At 55.1% G+C, this 17,194-nt stretch overlaps 1 protein-coding gene across 1 annotated transcript in view; it reads right to left on the bottom strand.

Annotated features, from left to right (window-relative positions):
- Positions 1-17,194, bottom strand: part of LOC142303805 (uncharacterized) — a 100,045-nt gene that overhangs the window by 27,232 nt on the left and 55,619 nt on the right. The window contains exon 2 of the mRNA XM_075345548.1: positions 5,739-5,791. Coding sequence (XP_075201663.1) covers positions 5,739-5,791 — 53 coding nt within the window. The remainder of the gene's footprint in view (positions 1-5,738; positions 5,792-17,194) is intronic.

Here is a 17,194-nt window from a genome sequence, read left to right as displayed (position 1 = left end):
ATACATCTCCATAATACACGCTACAAAAGGTCCTACACCTCCATAATACACAGATCTCCATAATACATACTACATACAGATCCATAATACACTACAAAAGGTCCTACACCTCCATAATACACAGATCACCATAATACACACTACATACATATCCATAATACACTACAAAGGTCCTACACCTCCATAATACACAGATCTCCATAATACACACTACATACATCTCCATAATACACGCTACAAAAAAGTCCTACACCTCCATAATACACAGATCTCCATAATACATACTACATACATCTCCATAATACACTACAAAAGGTCCTACACCTCCATAATACACAGATCTCCATTTATACACACTACATACATATCCATAATACACTACAAAGGTCCTACACCTCCATAATACACAAATCTCCATAATACATACTACAAAAATCATACACCTCCATAATATACACTATAAAGATCACATACCTCTAGAATACACACATCACACATGCGTGCACCCCTGGTTATAATACACACATCACACATGCGTGCACCCCTGGTTATAATACACACATCACACATGCGTGCACCCCTGGTCATAATACACACATCACACATGCGTGCACCCCTGGTCATAATACACACATCACACATGCGTGCACCCCTGGTCATAATACACACATCACACATGCGTGCACCCCTGGTCATAATACACACATCACACATGCGTGCACCCCTGGTCATAATACACACATCACACATGCGTGCACCCCTGGTTATAATACACACATCACACATGCGTGCACCCCTGGTCATAATACACACATCACACATGCGTGCACCCCTGGTTATAATACACACATCACACATGCGTGCACCCCTGGTTATAATACACACATCACACATGCGTGCACCCCTGGTCATAATACACACATCACACATGCGTGCACCCCTGGTCATAATACACACATCACACATGCGTGCACCCCTGGTCATAATACACACATCACACATGCGTGCACCCCTGGTCATAATACACACATCACACATGCGTGCACCCCTGGTTATAATACACACATCACACATGCGTGCACCCCTGGTTATAATACACACATCACACATGCGTGCACCCCTGGTTATAATACACACATCACACATGCGTGCACCCCTGGTCTTGGTGTTCACAGATGTTCTAGTCTACAGCCGGTGTTCGTGTACTCCTCAGTTTGACCACCAGGGGTCAGTCCTCCACTAGGATGCAATAGCGGTGAGTCCTGCGCGTGCAGGATGTGGTGCGATGGGTCCATGTGTAACACATAATAGACTGAGGTTTTTTCAGGGGTCCTCCGCTCCCCTCTATCACTAATTAGTGCCTTCCTTCTTGCCTGGATATATTCTGCTCCATGTGTAGGGAATATTAGCAGATCCGGTACAATTACGGTACAATTAATGGTTCATGCCCGGCAGCTCCTTAGGGAATGACGGGGATTTGGCGGCTGATCCTGATGTAGAACACGGCTGTGGTACTTAGCGCTCTGGCGCTTCGTTACTGTAAACTATTGTGTCATTATGGGGCCATTATAAATCCATCAGTTACAGTCGATTCTGGAGGCGATCCCACCTGCTGCCGCGTCTACACACATCAGCCTCGCTTCTCTACTGCCATTGGGTCCAGAAGGAGCTCCCCAAGATCCATCAATTCTCAGGTGATGCCACTGTTGCCGTCGATCCGTGAACTTGACCTACAGAGAAGCTCCTGTGCCTCAGTACGGGCGGCCGACAACCTCATTAGTGTGGCTGACTGTTACAGTCCTTCAGGTGGTACCGGATCAGTGACCATGGAGAATCAGAATCCTCAATCCACACGACAGCGCTCCTCCAAGGAAAGAAGATCCATCTTGTGCTCCCGTGAGAACGCTGGGGTGGGGGTCTTTCCCCAGACTTGTGTGTGAACTTCTTGGTATTTTATGGTTTTAGGATCATCCATTCTTCTCAATGTTGTGATGTCTCATCTAATAAAGGTGCTTAGCAAGATTTTCTTGATTGTCATGTTGAAAAGATAGAAGTGGGGGACACGTGTGCCACGCATGGGTGAACCCCTGTGACGGAGCTTTAGACCGTTCATTGCTAAATCCATCCCACCCAAAGAATATTCGTAAAAGTTGAAAACGTTTTCTGTCGTCCATTGTGTACAGCACCTTCGTATCTACTGGGGACGTTTAGGTCAAGAGGGTGAAAGGAGGAGGTAACGATATTTTGAGCCTCTCAGTCTCAAGCATTTAAAGTTTGCTTCCGCCTCTCCCCTTGCCCTGCTTCTCTCCCCACCTCTTGCCCTGCATTCCCCTCCTCCCAAGTTCTCTGGGTACCCTGCGCCACCACCCCTCCAATTACCCTCCGCCACGCGTTCCCGCCGCTCCTCTTTGCACTGCTGTGTGTTCCCTCCCATCTCTTCCCAGTGTTACCTCCCTGCTCCATGCCCAGTGTCCCTTGCTTGCCCCACGACACCTCGCAGTCTTGCACTCTGCTGCACATAACCTCTCCGCCATATGTTTCCTCACTTGCCCCACCGCGTTACCTTCTCGTGCTTACTCCAATTTCCTCTCCATCCCTTTAGCCCACCGTGCATTACCTTCCTTGCACTTTCCCTCCCTTTGCCCCGCTTTCCCTCCCGCCTCTTGCCCCACTGTGCTTCCCTCCCCGCCCCTTGCTGCACATTATTTCCCTTCCTGTGCATTCCCTCTTGATCAATTCCGCATTCCCGAAAACTTTTTGGATGTTTCTGGTCTGTGGCCTCCCCTCTTGTCCTGCACATTCCTGGGGACATTTTTAGACAATCCTCGTATGAGGCTTCATCGCTTATGTCCTGTACATTACCAAGGACTTTTTTTGGTTGCTCCTCATCTGAGGCCTCATCTTGTGTCCTGCACATTATCTGAGACTTATTTTTTTGGCTACTCCTTGACTAAGGCCTCATCACTAGTGTCTTGTACGTTCCCAGGGGCTATTTCAGTTTCTCCTCATCTAAGGCCTCACCTGGTGTTTTGAAGAGACTTTTTAGGATGCGCCTCATCTGAGGCCTCACCTGGTGTTTTGGACATTAGCGGAGACTTTTTAGGATGCTCCTCATCTGAGGCCTCACCTGGTGTTTTGGACATTAGCGGAGACTTTTTAGGATGCGCCTCATCTGAGGCCTCACCTGGTGTTTTGGACATTAGCGGAGACTTTTTAGGATGTTCCTCATCTGAGGCCTCACCTGGTGTTTTGCACATTAGCGGAGACTTTTTAGGATGCTCCTCATTTGAGGCCTCACCTGGTGTTTTGGACATTAGCGGAGACTTTTTTTTTAGATATTACTTGTCTAAGGCCTCATCTATTGTGTCTTGTACGTTCACGAGGGCTAGTTCGGTTTCTCCTCATCTAAGGCCTCACCTGGTGTTCTGCATATTATCAGAGACTTTTTAGGATGCTCCTCATCTGAGGCCTCATCTTGTGTCCTGCACATTATCAGACACTTTTTGGATACTCGTTGTCTAAGGCCTCACCTAGTGTCCTGCACGTTCCCAGGGGCTATTTCTGTTTCTCCTCATCCGATGCGTTACCTGATGTCCTGCACGTTTCCAGGGACTTTTTTGGATGCTCCTCATCTGAGCTCTCCCTTCTCGTGTCCTTCACATTCTCAGGGACAGACATGTATATATCTCCAATAAATCAGAATGAAGAGAAGGAAGCACAAATCTTGGGGAAGTGTAAAATAGGAGGAAAACAATGTTTACAGGACACTGCGGCCATTAGCACAAGTCACCCGGGGAATGTGAGGAGGGGGTGCTGGTGTTTATATAGCAGGCGTGGGGGGTATGGCTGGTGAACTGTCCCAGCTGTGAGTGAGGATGAGGGCATGATCCTTCCTCCCTGTAGATTCCCAGGACAGGAGGCTGCAGGACTGTATTATAACGGGAAGGACTACTTAATCCCGGAAGACAACATCCGACATCCCATATTATTTCATACGTGAGAAAATCCCGAACAGTTTCCGGGGATTGGATGGATGGAAACTACCATCCACAGATTGTTATGACCACACATGAAAGATGGGATGAATCGTAGAGGTCGGGGCTTGGATTCTCAGGAGATAAGAACCAGCATCCTCTTGGTTCACATATATGCCGATGTAAATGGAGACAGAGGTCTGTGGGTAGATAGCGTCTACAAGAGTAGCGGAAGGAGTATCTACACTTGGAATTGTCATCTTCCCACAGACATTTTCTTATTTGGAGCAGTGTGGGAACCTCAGATAGTATCTGCACATTCCCACAGTGAATGATGATGGCCATCATGCACGGAGCAAGAGATCCTGAGTGCAGGACGGGGATGTTTGCTGCGTGACATGGTCATAGACTTGTGGAGACTCAGTAAATCATTGGCCGTGTCTCAAGCTTTACCACTCACACAAGTAACCATGGCTGCTTTTACTAATCATTAGAATCGTACAAGAAAGTCGCCATCAATCATTGAAGACACCACCAGAGGTCCAGCTGCAGCTACATGGACCAGTTCCTCACATAGGCTATTCATAGCTGAAGGTTCCAGGTGTCCGACTTGGTGTCCATATTCTGCATGTGGAGGTGCAGGCAGGTTATGTACCTTCTCCAGAACATGCACACAAGCCCCTTAATGTGAATCCATTTTTACTGACGTACCCCAAAATCAATATAGATCCCAGCCTGGGTGAGAAATTCACAACTAAGGGACACTAAAGAGGCCAATAAGGGAATCGCATCATCATACATAGAATGGTAGAGTTGGATGGGAACAGTCATCTGGTTCCCCAACTCCAGTCCTCAAGGCCCACCAACAGTGCATGTTTTCAGGATTTCCTTAGCATTGCACTGCTGTTGGAACCAGCACCTGGGCAGGTAATTACATTAACACCTGTGCAATACTAAGGAAATCCAAAAACCTGCACTGTTGGTGGGCCTCGAGGACTGGAGTTAGGGACCTCTCTAGTCCAACCCCCTGCTCAAAGCAGGATTCACTAAATCATCCCAGACAGATGTCCGTCCAACCTCTTTTTAAAGACTTCCATTGAAGGAGACCTCACCACCTCTCGTGGCCGCCAGTTCCACTCGTTGATCACCCTCACTGTCAAAAAGTTTTTTCTAATATCTAATCTGTGTCTCCACCCCATACATGAACGCAGCATTACCAGAGGAGCTCTCCACACCACAAACATCCAGTCCTCCAGTCTTGTTGTGCCATAGGAGCTCTCCACACCGCAGATATCCAGTCCTCCGGCATTGCTGTGACATAGGGGCTCCCCACACCGCAGATATCCAGTCCTCCGGCATTGCTGTGACATAGGGGCTCTCCACACCGCAGATGTCCATCCTCCGGCATTGCTGTGTTAGAGGAGCTCTCCACACCGTAGATGTCCATCCTCCGGCATTGCTGTGTTAGAGGAGCTCTCCATACCCAAAGATATCCGTTCCTCCAGCATTGTTGTGCCAGATGAGCCTTCCATATCTGCAGACGTCTATTCCTCCAGGATTGCTGTGCCCAATCCACCTGTGATCCATGAGGTGCCACCATTGCATTATTACATAGACTGAAAGAAGTTTCTCATGTTCTTCCTACCATACTGAACTCCCTGGAGCCCTCGGTGGTAAATATAAAACTAGAGCCAGGAAAACCCAGCAATCGGGCAATGGCTGTGATAAGTATGGAGGACACACACTAACTTCTATAACGCTCACCTCCGGAGTCCAGCAGCTTCAGGCTCCATTTCTTCTCATACGTGAAAACGGCCCTAAGGAGAAAAGCATAAACATGTGAAGAAGTCCAGTGACTCGGATCCATCACTAGTGCGAAATATGCCCCCGCATGTTACAGGGAGAGGAGGAGCGGCATCATGGCCTCGTACTGAGCCAGCATTTGTTTTCAGTTTTTAACTATGTGCCCCACGTTTAAGAGATTATCACCATCTTAGGGGCCTCCCCCCGACGGCCGGGCCTCCCCCCCGACGGCCGGGCCTCCCCCCCCGACGGCCGGGCCTCCCCCCCCGACGGCCGGGCCTCCCCCCCCGACGGCCGGGCCTCCCCCCCCCCCCGACGGCCGGGCCTCCCCCCCCCCGACGGCCGGGCCTCCCCCCCCCCCGACGGCCGGGCCTCCCCCCCCCGACGGCCGGGCCTCCCCCCGACGACCGGCCAATACTTCCCGACGACAACAGAGCTAAGCACCCTGATGGTGGACCTGGCAGTCACAGCTACATAACAGAAGACTGGGCAACGGCTCCATGATGACAGAGCAGGTCTCCTCAGCGACCTGCCAAGGGTGAGTGTATAACTCCTATCAGGAGGAGTCTGGTAAGATTCTATATTACCCCCCATATTGTCCTTTCTTTCCTGTAATTTGTAGCCCTTATTGTCTGGCATGACATTAACCCCTTGACTGCTGATTGGCTGCTAACTGAAGGCAGCAATACTTGGGGTGTAGCGGTTTTGATGGTTGCGGCCATCGCAGTGCGGTGATCTGCCCAATATATACTCTGATACCATGGAGATGAAGGTGATCACAGACCAGTAAACAGCCCATAATATACACAGTGTACCAGCCGACTGGCATGGATGGGGTTAAGCACTTTGCCTCCAGGATCCTCTCATCTCATCGTCACTTGAAGTTTTATTTCAAGACGCCAGAAGATGTGAATATTCCAGGAATGTCCTATTGTCCCGCAGCCAGAACCGGATATAGAAGCCTGCAGCACGCGAGACAACAGGGTCCCCACCGACCTGCCCCCCAACCCTTCCTGACTATTGTGTCTGCCTCAAACCAAAGTGTCCTGGAAAAAAGCCCCCCCAACCAACAACATAGGAGACCCCAACCACCCACCCCCTCCATACAGCACAGCCTGGAAGACCCCAACCACCCACCCCCTCCATACAGCACAGCCTGGAAGACCCAAACCACCCACCACCTCATACAGCACAGCCTGGAAGACCCCAACCACCCACCACCTCATACAGCACAGCCTGGGAGACCCCAACCACCCACCACCTCATACAGCACAGCCTGGACGACCCCAAACACCGACCACCTCATACAGCACAGCCTGGACGACCCCAACCACTGACCACCTCATACAGCACAGCCTGGGAGACCCCAACCACCCACCACCTCATACAGCACAGCCTGGGAGACCCCAACCACCCACCACCTCATACAGCACAGCCTGGGAGACCCCAACCACCCACCACCTCATACAGCACAGCCTGGGAGACCCCAACCACCTACCACCTCATACAGCACAGCCTGGACAGCCCCCAACCACTGACCACGTCATACAGCACAGCCTGGGAGACCCCAACCACCCACCACCTCATACAGCACAGCCTGGACGACCCCAAACACCGACCACCTCATACATCACAGCCTGGGAGACCCCAACCACCCACCATCTCATACATCACAGCCTGGAAGACCCCAACCACTGACCACCTCATACAGCACTGCATGAGAGATCCCAACCACCCATCACCTCATACAGCACAGCCTAGATGACCCCAACCACTGACCACCTCATACAGCACAGCCTGGGATACCCCAACCACCCACCACCTCATACAGCACAGCCTGGGAGACCCCAACCACCCACCACTTCATACAGCACAGCCTGGACGACCCCAAACACCGACCACCTCATACATCATAGCCTGGGAGACCCCAACCACCCACCATCTCATACATCACAGCCTGGAAGACCCCAACCACTGACCACCTCATACAGCACTGCCTGAGAGATCCCAACCACCCACCACCTCATACAGCACAGCCTGGACGACCCCAACCACTGACCACCTCATACAGCACAGCCTGGGAGATCCCAACCACCCACCACCTCATACAGCACAGCCTGGACGACCCCAACCACCCACCACCTCATACAGCACAGCCTGGACGACCCCAACCACTGACCACCTCATACAGCACAGCCTGGGATACCTCAACCACCCACCACCTCATACAGCACAGCCTGGGAGACCCCAACCACCCACCATCTCATACATCACAGCCTTGAAGACCCCAACCACTGACCACCTCATACAGCAAAGCCTGAGAGATCCCAACCACCCACCACCTCATACAGCACAGCCTGGACGACCCCAACCACCCACCACCTCATACAGCACAGCCTGGGAGACCTCAACCACCGACCACCTCATACAGCATAGCCTGGGAGATCCCAACCACCCACCACCTCATACAGCACAGCCTGGACGACCCCAACCACCGACCACCTCATACAGCACAGCCTGGGAGACCCCAACCACTGACCACCTCATACAGCACAGCCTGGGAGATCCCAACCACCCACCACCTCATACAGCACAGCCTGGGAGACCCCAACCACCCACCACCTCATACAGCACAGCCTGGATGACCCCAACCACTGACCACCTCATACAGCACAGCCTGGAAGATCCCAACCACTGACCACCTCATACATCACAGTTTGGGAGACCCCAACCACCCACCACCTCATACAGCACAGCCTGGAAGACCCAAACCACCCACCACCTCATACAGCACAGCCTGGAAGACCCCACCACTGACCACCTCATACATCACAGCCTGGGATACCCCAACCACCCACCACCTCATACAGCACAGCCTAGACGACCCCAACCACTGACCACCTCATACAGCACAGCCTGGGATACCCCAACCACCCACCACCTCATACAGCACAGCCTGGGAGACCCCAACCACCCACCACCTCATACATCACAGCCTGGAAGACCCCAACCACTGACCACCTCATACAGCACAGCCTGGACGACCCCAAACACCGACCACCTCATACATCATAGCCTGGGAGACCCCAACCACCCACCATCTCATACATCACAGCCTGGAAGACCCCAACCACTGACCACCTCATACAGCACAGCCTGAGAGATCCCAACCACCCACCACCTCATACAGCACAGCCTGGACGACCCCAACCACCCACCACCTCATACAGCACAGCCTGGGAGAACTCAACCACCGACCACCTCATACAGCACAGCCTGGGAGACCCCAACCACCCACCACCTCATACAGCACAGCCTGGGAGACCCCAACCACCCACCACCTCATACAGCACAGCCTGGACGACCCCAACCACTGACCACCTCATACAGCACAGCCTGGAAGATCCCAACCACTGACCACCTCATACATCACAGTCTGGGAGACCCCAACCACCCACCACCTCATACAGCACAGCCTAGACGACCCCAACCACCCACCACCTCATACAGCACAGCCTGGGAGACCCCAACCACCCACCACCTCATACAGCACAGCCTGGACGACCCCAACCACCGACCACCTCATACAGCACAGCCTGGGAGATCCCAACCACCCACCACCTCATACAGCACAGCCTGGGAGACCCCAACCACCCACCACCTCATACAGCACAGCCTGGACGACCCCAACCACTGACCACCTCATACAGCACAGCCTGGAAGATCCCAACCACTGACCACCTCATACATCACAGTCTGGGAGACCCCAACCACCCACCACCTCATACAGCACAGCCTGGAAGACCCAAACCACCCACCACCTCATACAGCACAGCCTGGAAGACCCCACCACTGACCACCTCATACATCACAGCCTGGGATACCCCAACCACCCACCACCTCATACAGCACAGCCTAGACGACCCCAACCACCCACCACCTCATACAGCACAGCCTGGGAGACCCCAACCACCCACCACCTCATACAGCACAGCCTGGACGACCCCAAACACCGACCACCTCATACATCATAGCCTGGGAGACCCCAACCACCCACCATCTCATACATCACAGCCTGGAAGACCCCAACCACTGACCACCTCATACAGCACTGCCTGAGAGATCCCAACCACCCACCCACCACCTCATACAGCACAGCCTGGACGACCCCAACCACTGACCACCTCATACAGCACAGCCTGGGATACCTCAACCACCCACCACCTCATACAGCACAGCCTGGACGACCCCAACCACCCACCACCTCATACAGCACAGCCTGGGAGACCTCAACCACCGACCACCTCATACAGCATAGCCTGGGAGATCCCAACCACCCACCACCTCATACAGCACAGCCTGGACGACCCCAACAACCGACCACCTCATACAGCACAGCCTGGGAGACCCCAACCACTGACCACCTCATACAGCACAGCCTGGGAGATCCCAACCACCCACCACCTCATACAGCACAGCCTGGAAGACCCCAACCACTGACCACCTCATACAGCACAGCCTGGACGACCCCAAACACCGACCACCTCATACATCATAGCCTGGGAGACCCCAACCACCCACCATCTCATACATCACAGCCTGGAAGACCCCAACCACTGACCACCTCATACAGCACAGCCTGGGATACCTCAACCACCCACCACCTCATACAGCACAGCCTGGGAGACCCCAACCACCCACCATCTCATACATCACAGCCTGGAAGACCCCAACCACTGACCACCTCATACAGCACAGCCTGAGAGATCCCAACCACCCACCACCTCATACAGCACAGCCTGGACGACCCCAACCACAGACCACCTCATACAGCACAGCCTGGGAGAACTCAACCACCGACCACCTCATACAGCATAGCCTGGGAGATCCCAACCACCCACCACCTCATACAGCACAGCCTGGACGACCCCAACCACCGACCACCTCATACAGAACAGCCTGGGAGACCCCAACCACCCACCACCTCATACAGCACAGCCTGGACGACCCCAACCACTGACCACCTCATACAGCACAGCCTGGAAGATCCCAACCACTGACCACCTCATACATCACAGTCTGGGAGACCCCAACCAGCCACCACCTCATACAGCACAGCCTGGAAGACCCAAACCACCCACCACCTCATACAGCACAGCCTGGAAGACCCCACCACTGACCACCTCATACAGCACAGCCTGGACGACCCCAAACACCGACCACCTCATACATCATAGCCTGGGAGACCCCAACCACCCACCATCTCATACATCACAGCCTGGAAGACCCCAACCACTGACCACCTCATACAGCACAGCCTGGGATACCTCAACCACCCACCACCTCATACAGCACAGCCTGGGAGACCCCAACCACCCACCATCTCATACATCACAGCCTGGAAGACCCCAACCACTGACCACCTCATACAGCACAGCCTGAGAGATCCCAACCACCCACCACCTCATACAGCACAGCCTGGACGACCCCAACCACCCACCACCTCATACAGCACAGCCTGGGAGACCCCAACCACCCACCACCTCATACAGCACAGCCTGGACGACCCCAACCACCCACCACCTCATACAGCACAGCCTGGACGACCCCAACCACTGACCACCTCATACAGCACAGCCTGAAAGATCCCAACCACTGACCACCTCATACATCACAGTCTGGGAGACCCCAACCACCCACCACCTCATACAGCACAGCCTGGAAGACCCAAACCACCCACCACCTCATACAGCACAGCCTGGAAGACCCCACCACTGACCACCTCATACATCACAGCCTGGGATACCCCAACCACCCACCACCTCATACAGCACAGCCTAGACGACCCCAACCACCCACCACCTCATACAGCACAGCCTGGGAGACCCCAACCACCCACCACCTCATACAGCACAGCCTGGACGACCCCAACCACCGACCACCTCATACAGCACAGCCTGGGAGATCCCAACCACCCACCACCTCATACAGCACAGCCTGGGAGACCCCAACCACCCACCACCTCATACAGCAAAGCCTGGACGACCCCAACCACTGACCACCTCATACAGCACAGCCTGGAAGATCCCAACCACTGACCACCTCATACATCACAGTCTGGGAGACCCCAACCACCCACCACCTCATACAGCACAGCCTGGAAGACCCAAACCACCCACCACCTCATACAGCACAGCCTGGAAGACCCCACCACTGACCACCTCATACATCACAGCCTGGGATACCCCAACCACCCACCACCTCATACAGCACAGCCTAGACGACCCCAACCACCCACCACCTCATACAGCACAGCCTGGGAGACCCCAACCACCCACCACCTCATACAGCACAGCCTGGACGACCCCAAACACCGACCACCTCATACATCATAGCCTGGGAGACCCCAACCACCCACCATCTCATACATCACAGCCTGGAAGACCCCAACCACTGACCACCTCATACAGCACTGCCTGGGAGACCCCAACCACCCACCCACCACCTCATACAGCACAGCCTGGACGACCCCAACCACTGACCACCTCATACAGCACAGCCTGGGATACCTCAACCACCCACCACCTCATACAGCACAGCCTGGACGACCCCAACCACCCACCACCTCATACAACACAGCCTGGGAGACCTCAACCACCGACCACCTCATACAGCATAGCCTGGGAGATCCCAACCACCCACCACCTCATACAGCACAGCCTGGACGACCCCAACCACCGACCACCTCATACAGCACAGCCTGGGAGACCCCAACCACTGACCACCTCATACAGCACAGCCTGGGAGATCCCAACCACCCACCACCTCATACAGCACAGCCTGGGAGATCCCAACCACCCACCACCTCATACAGCACAGCCTGGGAGACCCCAACCACCCACCACCTCATACAGCACAGCCTGGACGACCCTAACCACTGACCACCTCATACAGCACAGCCTGGAAGATCCCAACCACTGACCACCTCATACATCACAGTCTGGGAGACCCCAACCACCCACCACCTCATACAGCACAGCCTGGAAGACCCAAACCACCCACCACCTCATACAGCACAGCCTGGAAGACCCCACCACTGACCACCTCATACATCACAGCCTGGAAGACCCAAACCACTGACCACCTCATACAGCACAGCCTGGAAGACCCCAACCACTGACCACCTCATACATCACAGCCTGGAAAACCCCAACCACTGACCACCTCATACATCACAGCCTGGAAAACCCCAACCACTGACCACCTCATACATCATAGCCTGGGAGACCCCAACCACCCACCATCTCATACATCACAGCCTGGAAGACCCCAACCACTGACCACCTCATACAGCACAGCCTGGGATACCTCAACCACCCACCACCTCATACAGCACAGCCTGGGAGACCCCAACCACCCACCATCTCATACATCACAGCCTGGAAGACCCCAACCACCGACCACCTCATACAGCACAGCCTGAGAGATCCCAACCACCCACCACCTCATACAGCACAGCCTGGACGACCCCAACCACCCACCACCTCATACAGCACAGCCTGGGAGAACTCAACCACCGACCACCTCATACAGCATAGCCTGGGAGATCCCAACCACCCACCACCTCATACAGCACAGCCTGGACGACCCCAACCACCGACCACCTCATACAGCACAGCCTGGGAGACCCCAACCACCCACCACCTCATACAGCACAGCCTGGGAGACCCCAACCACCCACCACCTCATACAGCACAGCCTGGACGACCCCAACCACTGACCACCTCATACAGCACAGCCTGGAAGATCCCAACCACTGACCACCTCATACATCACAGTCTGGGAGACCCCAACCACCCACCACCTCATACAGCACAGCCTGGAAGACCCAAACCACCCACCACCTCATACAGCACAGCCTGGAAGACCCCACCACTGACCACCTCATACATCACAGCCTGGGATACCCCAACCACCCACCACCTCATACAGCACAGCCTAGACGACCCCAACCACCCACCACCTCATACAGCACAGCCTGGGAGACCCCAACCACCCACCACCTCATACAGCACAGCCTGGACGACCCCAACCACCGACCACCTCATACAGCACAGCCTGGGAGATCCCAACCACCCACCACCTCATACAGCACAGCCTGGGAGACCCCAACCACCCACCACCTCATACAGCACAGCCTGGACGACCCCAACCACTGACCACCTCATACAGCACAGCCTGGAAGATCCCAACCACTGACCACCTCATACATCACAGTCTGGGAGACCCCAACCACCCACCACCTCATACAGCACAGCCTGGAAGACCCAAACCACCCACCACCTCATACAGCACAGCCTGGAAGACCCCACCACTGACCACCTCATACATCACAGCCTGGGATACCCCAACCACCCACCACCTCATACAGCACAGCCTAGACGACCCCAACCACCCACCACCTCATACAGCACAGCCTGGGAGACCCCAACCACCCACCACCTCATACAGCACAGCCTGGACGACCCCAAACACCGACCACCTCATACATCATAGCCTGGGAGACCCCAACCACCCACCATCTCATACATCACAGCCTGGAAGACCCCAACCACTGACCACCTCATACAGCACTGCCTGGGAGACCCCAACCACCCACCCACCACCTCATACAGCACAGCCTGGACGACCCCAACCACTGACCACCTCATACAGCACAGCCTGGGATACCTCAACCACCCACCTCATACAGCACAGCCTGGACGACCCCAACCACCCACCACCTCATACAGCACAGCCTGGGAGACCTCAACCACCGACCACCTCATACAGCATAGCCTGGGAGATCCCAACCACCCACCACCTCATACAGCACAGCCTGGACGACCCCAACCACCGACCACCTCATACAGCACAGCCTGGGAGACCCCAACCACTGACCACCTCATACAGCACAGCCTGGGAGATCCCAACCACCCACCACCTCATACAGCACAGCCTGGGAGATCCCAACCACCCACCACCTCATACAGCACAGCCTGGGAGACCCCAACCACCCACCACCTCATACAGCACAGCCTGGACGACCCTAACCACTGACCACCTCATACAGCACAGCCTGGAAGATCCCAACCACTGACCACCTCATACATCACAGTCTGGGAGACCCCAACCACCCACCACCTCATACAGCACAGCCTGGAAGACCCAAACCACCCACCACCTCATACAGCACAGCCTGGAAGACCCCACCACTGACCACCTCATACATCACAGCCTGGAAGACCCAAACCACTGACCACCTCATACAGCACAGCCTGGAAGACCCCAACCACTGACCACCTCATACATCACAGCCTGGAAAACCCCAACCACTGACCACCTCATACATCACAGCCTGGAAGACCCCAACCACTGACCACCTCATACAGCACAGCCTGGGAGACCCCAACCACTGACCACCTCATACAACACAGCCTGGGAGACCCCAACCACTGACCATCTCATACATCACAGTCTGGAAGACCCCAACCACGGACCACCTAATACAGCACAGCCTGGAAGACCCCAACCACTGACCACCTCATACAGCACAGCCTGGGAGACCCCAACCACTGACCATCTCATACATCACAGCCTGGGATACCCCAACCACCCACCACCTCATACAGCACAGCCTAGACGACCCCAACCACCCACCACCTCATACAGCACAGCCTGGGAGACCCCAACCACCCACCACCTCATACAGCACAGCCTGGACGACCCCAACCACCGACCACCTCATACAGCACAGCCTGGGAGATCCCAACCACCCACCACCTCATACAGCACAGCCTGGGAGACCCCAACCACCCACCACCTCATACAGCACAGCCTGGACGACCCCAACCACTGACCACCTCATACAGCACAGCCTGGAAGATCCCAACCACTGACCACCTCATACATCACAGTCTGGGAGACCCCAACCACCCACCACCTCATACAGCACAGCCTGGAAGACCCCAACCACTGACCACCTCATACAGCACAGCCTGGACGACCCCAAACACCGACCACCTCATACATCATAGCCTGGGAGACCCCAACCACCCACCATCTCATACATCACAGCCTGGAAGACCCCAACCACTGACCACCTCATACAGCACAGCCTGGGATACCTCAACCACCCACCACCTCATACAGCACAGCCTGGGAGACCCCAACCACCCACCATCTCATACATCACAGCCTGGAAGACCCCAACCACCGACCACCTCATACAGCACAGCCTGAGAGATCCCAACCACCCACCACCTCATACAGCACAGCCTGGACGACCCCAACCACCCACCACCTCATACAGCACAGCCTGGGAGAACTCAACCACCGACCACCTCATACAGCATAGCCTGGGAGATCCCAACCACCCACCACCTCATACAGCACAGCCTGGACGACCCCAACCACCGACCACCTCATACAGCACAGCCTGGGAGACCCCAACCACCCACCACCTCATACAGCACAGCCTGGGAGACCCCAACCACCCACCACCTCATACAGCACAGCCTGGACGACCCCAACCACTGACCACCTCATACAGCACAGCCTGGAAGATCCCAACCACTGACCACCTCATACATCACAGTCTGGGAGACCCCAACCACCCACCACCTCATACAGCACAGCCTGGAAGACCCAAACCACCCACCACCTCATACAGCACAGCCTGGAAGACCCCACCACTGACCACCTCATACATCACAGCCTGGGATACCCCAACCACCCACCACCTCATACAGCACAGCCTAGACGACCCCAACCACCCACCACCTCATACAGCACAGCCTGGGAGACCCCAACCACCCACCACCTCATACAGCACAGCCTGGACGACCCCAACCACCGACCACCTCATACAGCACAGCCTGGGAGATCCCAACCACCCACCACCTCATACAGCACAGCCTGGGAGACCCCAACCACCCACCACCTCATACAGCACAGCCTGGACGACCCCAACCACTGACCACCTCATACAGCACAGCCTGGAAGATCCCAACCACTGACCACCTCATACATCACAGTCTGGGAGACCCCAACCACCCACCACCTCATACAGCACAGCCTGGAAGACCCAAACCACCCACCACCTCATACAGCACAGCCTGGAAGACCCCACCACTGACCACCTCATACATCACAGCCTGGGATACCCCAACCACCCACCACCTCATACAGCACAGCCTAGACGACCCCAACCACCCACCACCTCATACAGCACAGCCTGGGAGACCCCAACCACCCACCACCTCATACAGCACAGCCTGGACGACCCCAAACACCGACCACCTCATACATCATAGCCTGGGAGACCCCAACCACCCACCATCTCATACATCACAGCCTGGAAGACCCCAACCACTGAC

Source organism: Anomaloglossus baeobatrachus, chromosome 1 (genome assembly GCF_048569485.1).
Source record: "Anomaloglossus baeobatrachus isolate aAnoBae1 chromosome 1, aAnoBae1.hap1, whole genome shotgun sequence".
In the NCBI taxonomy this organism is placed as follows: Eukaryota; Metazoa; Chordata; class Amphibia; order Anura; family Aromobatidae; genus Anomaloglossus; species Anomaloglossus baeobatrachus.
This window is presented reverse-complemented; position numbering and strand designations above follow the sequence as displayed.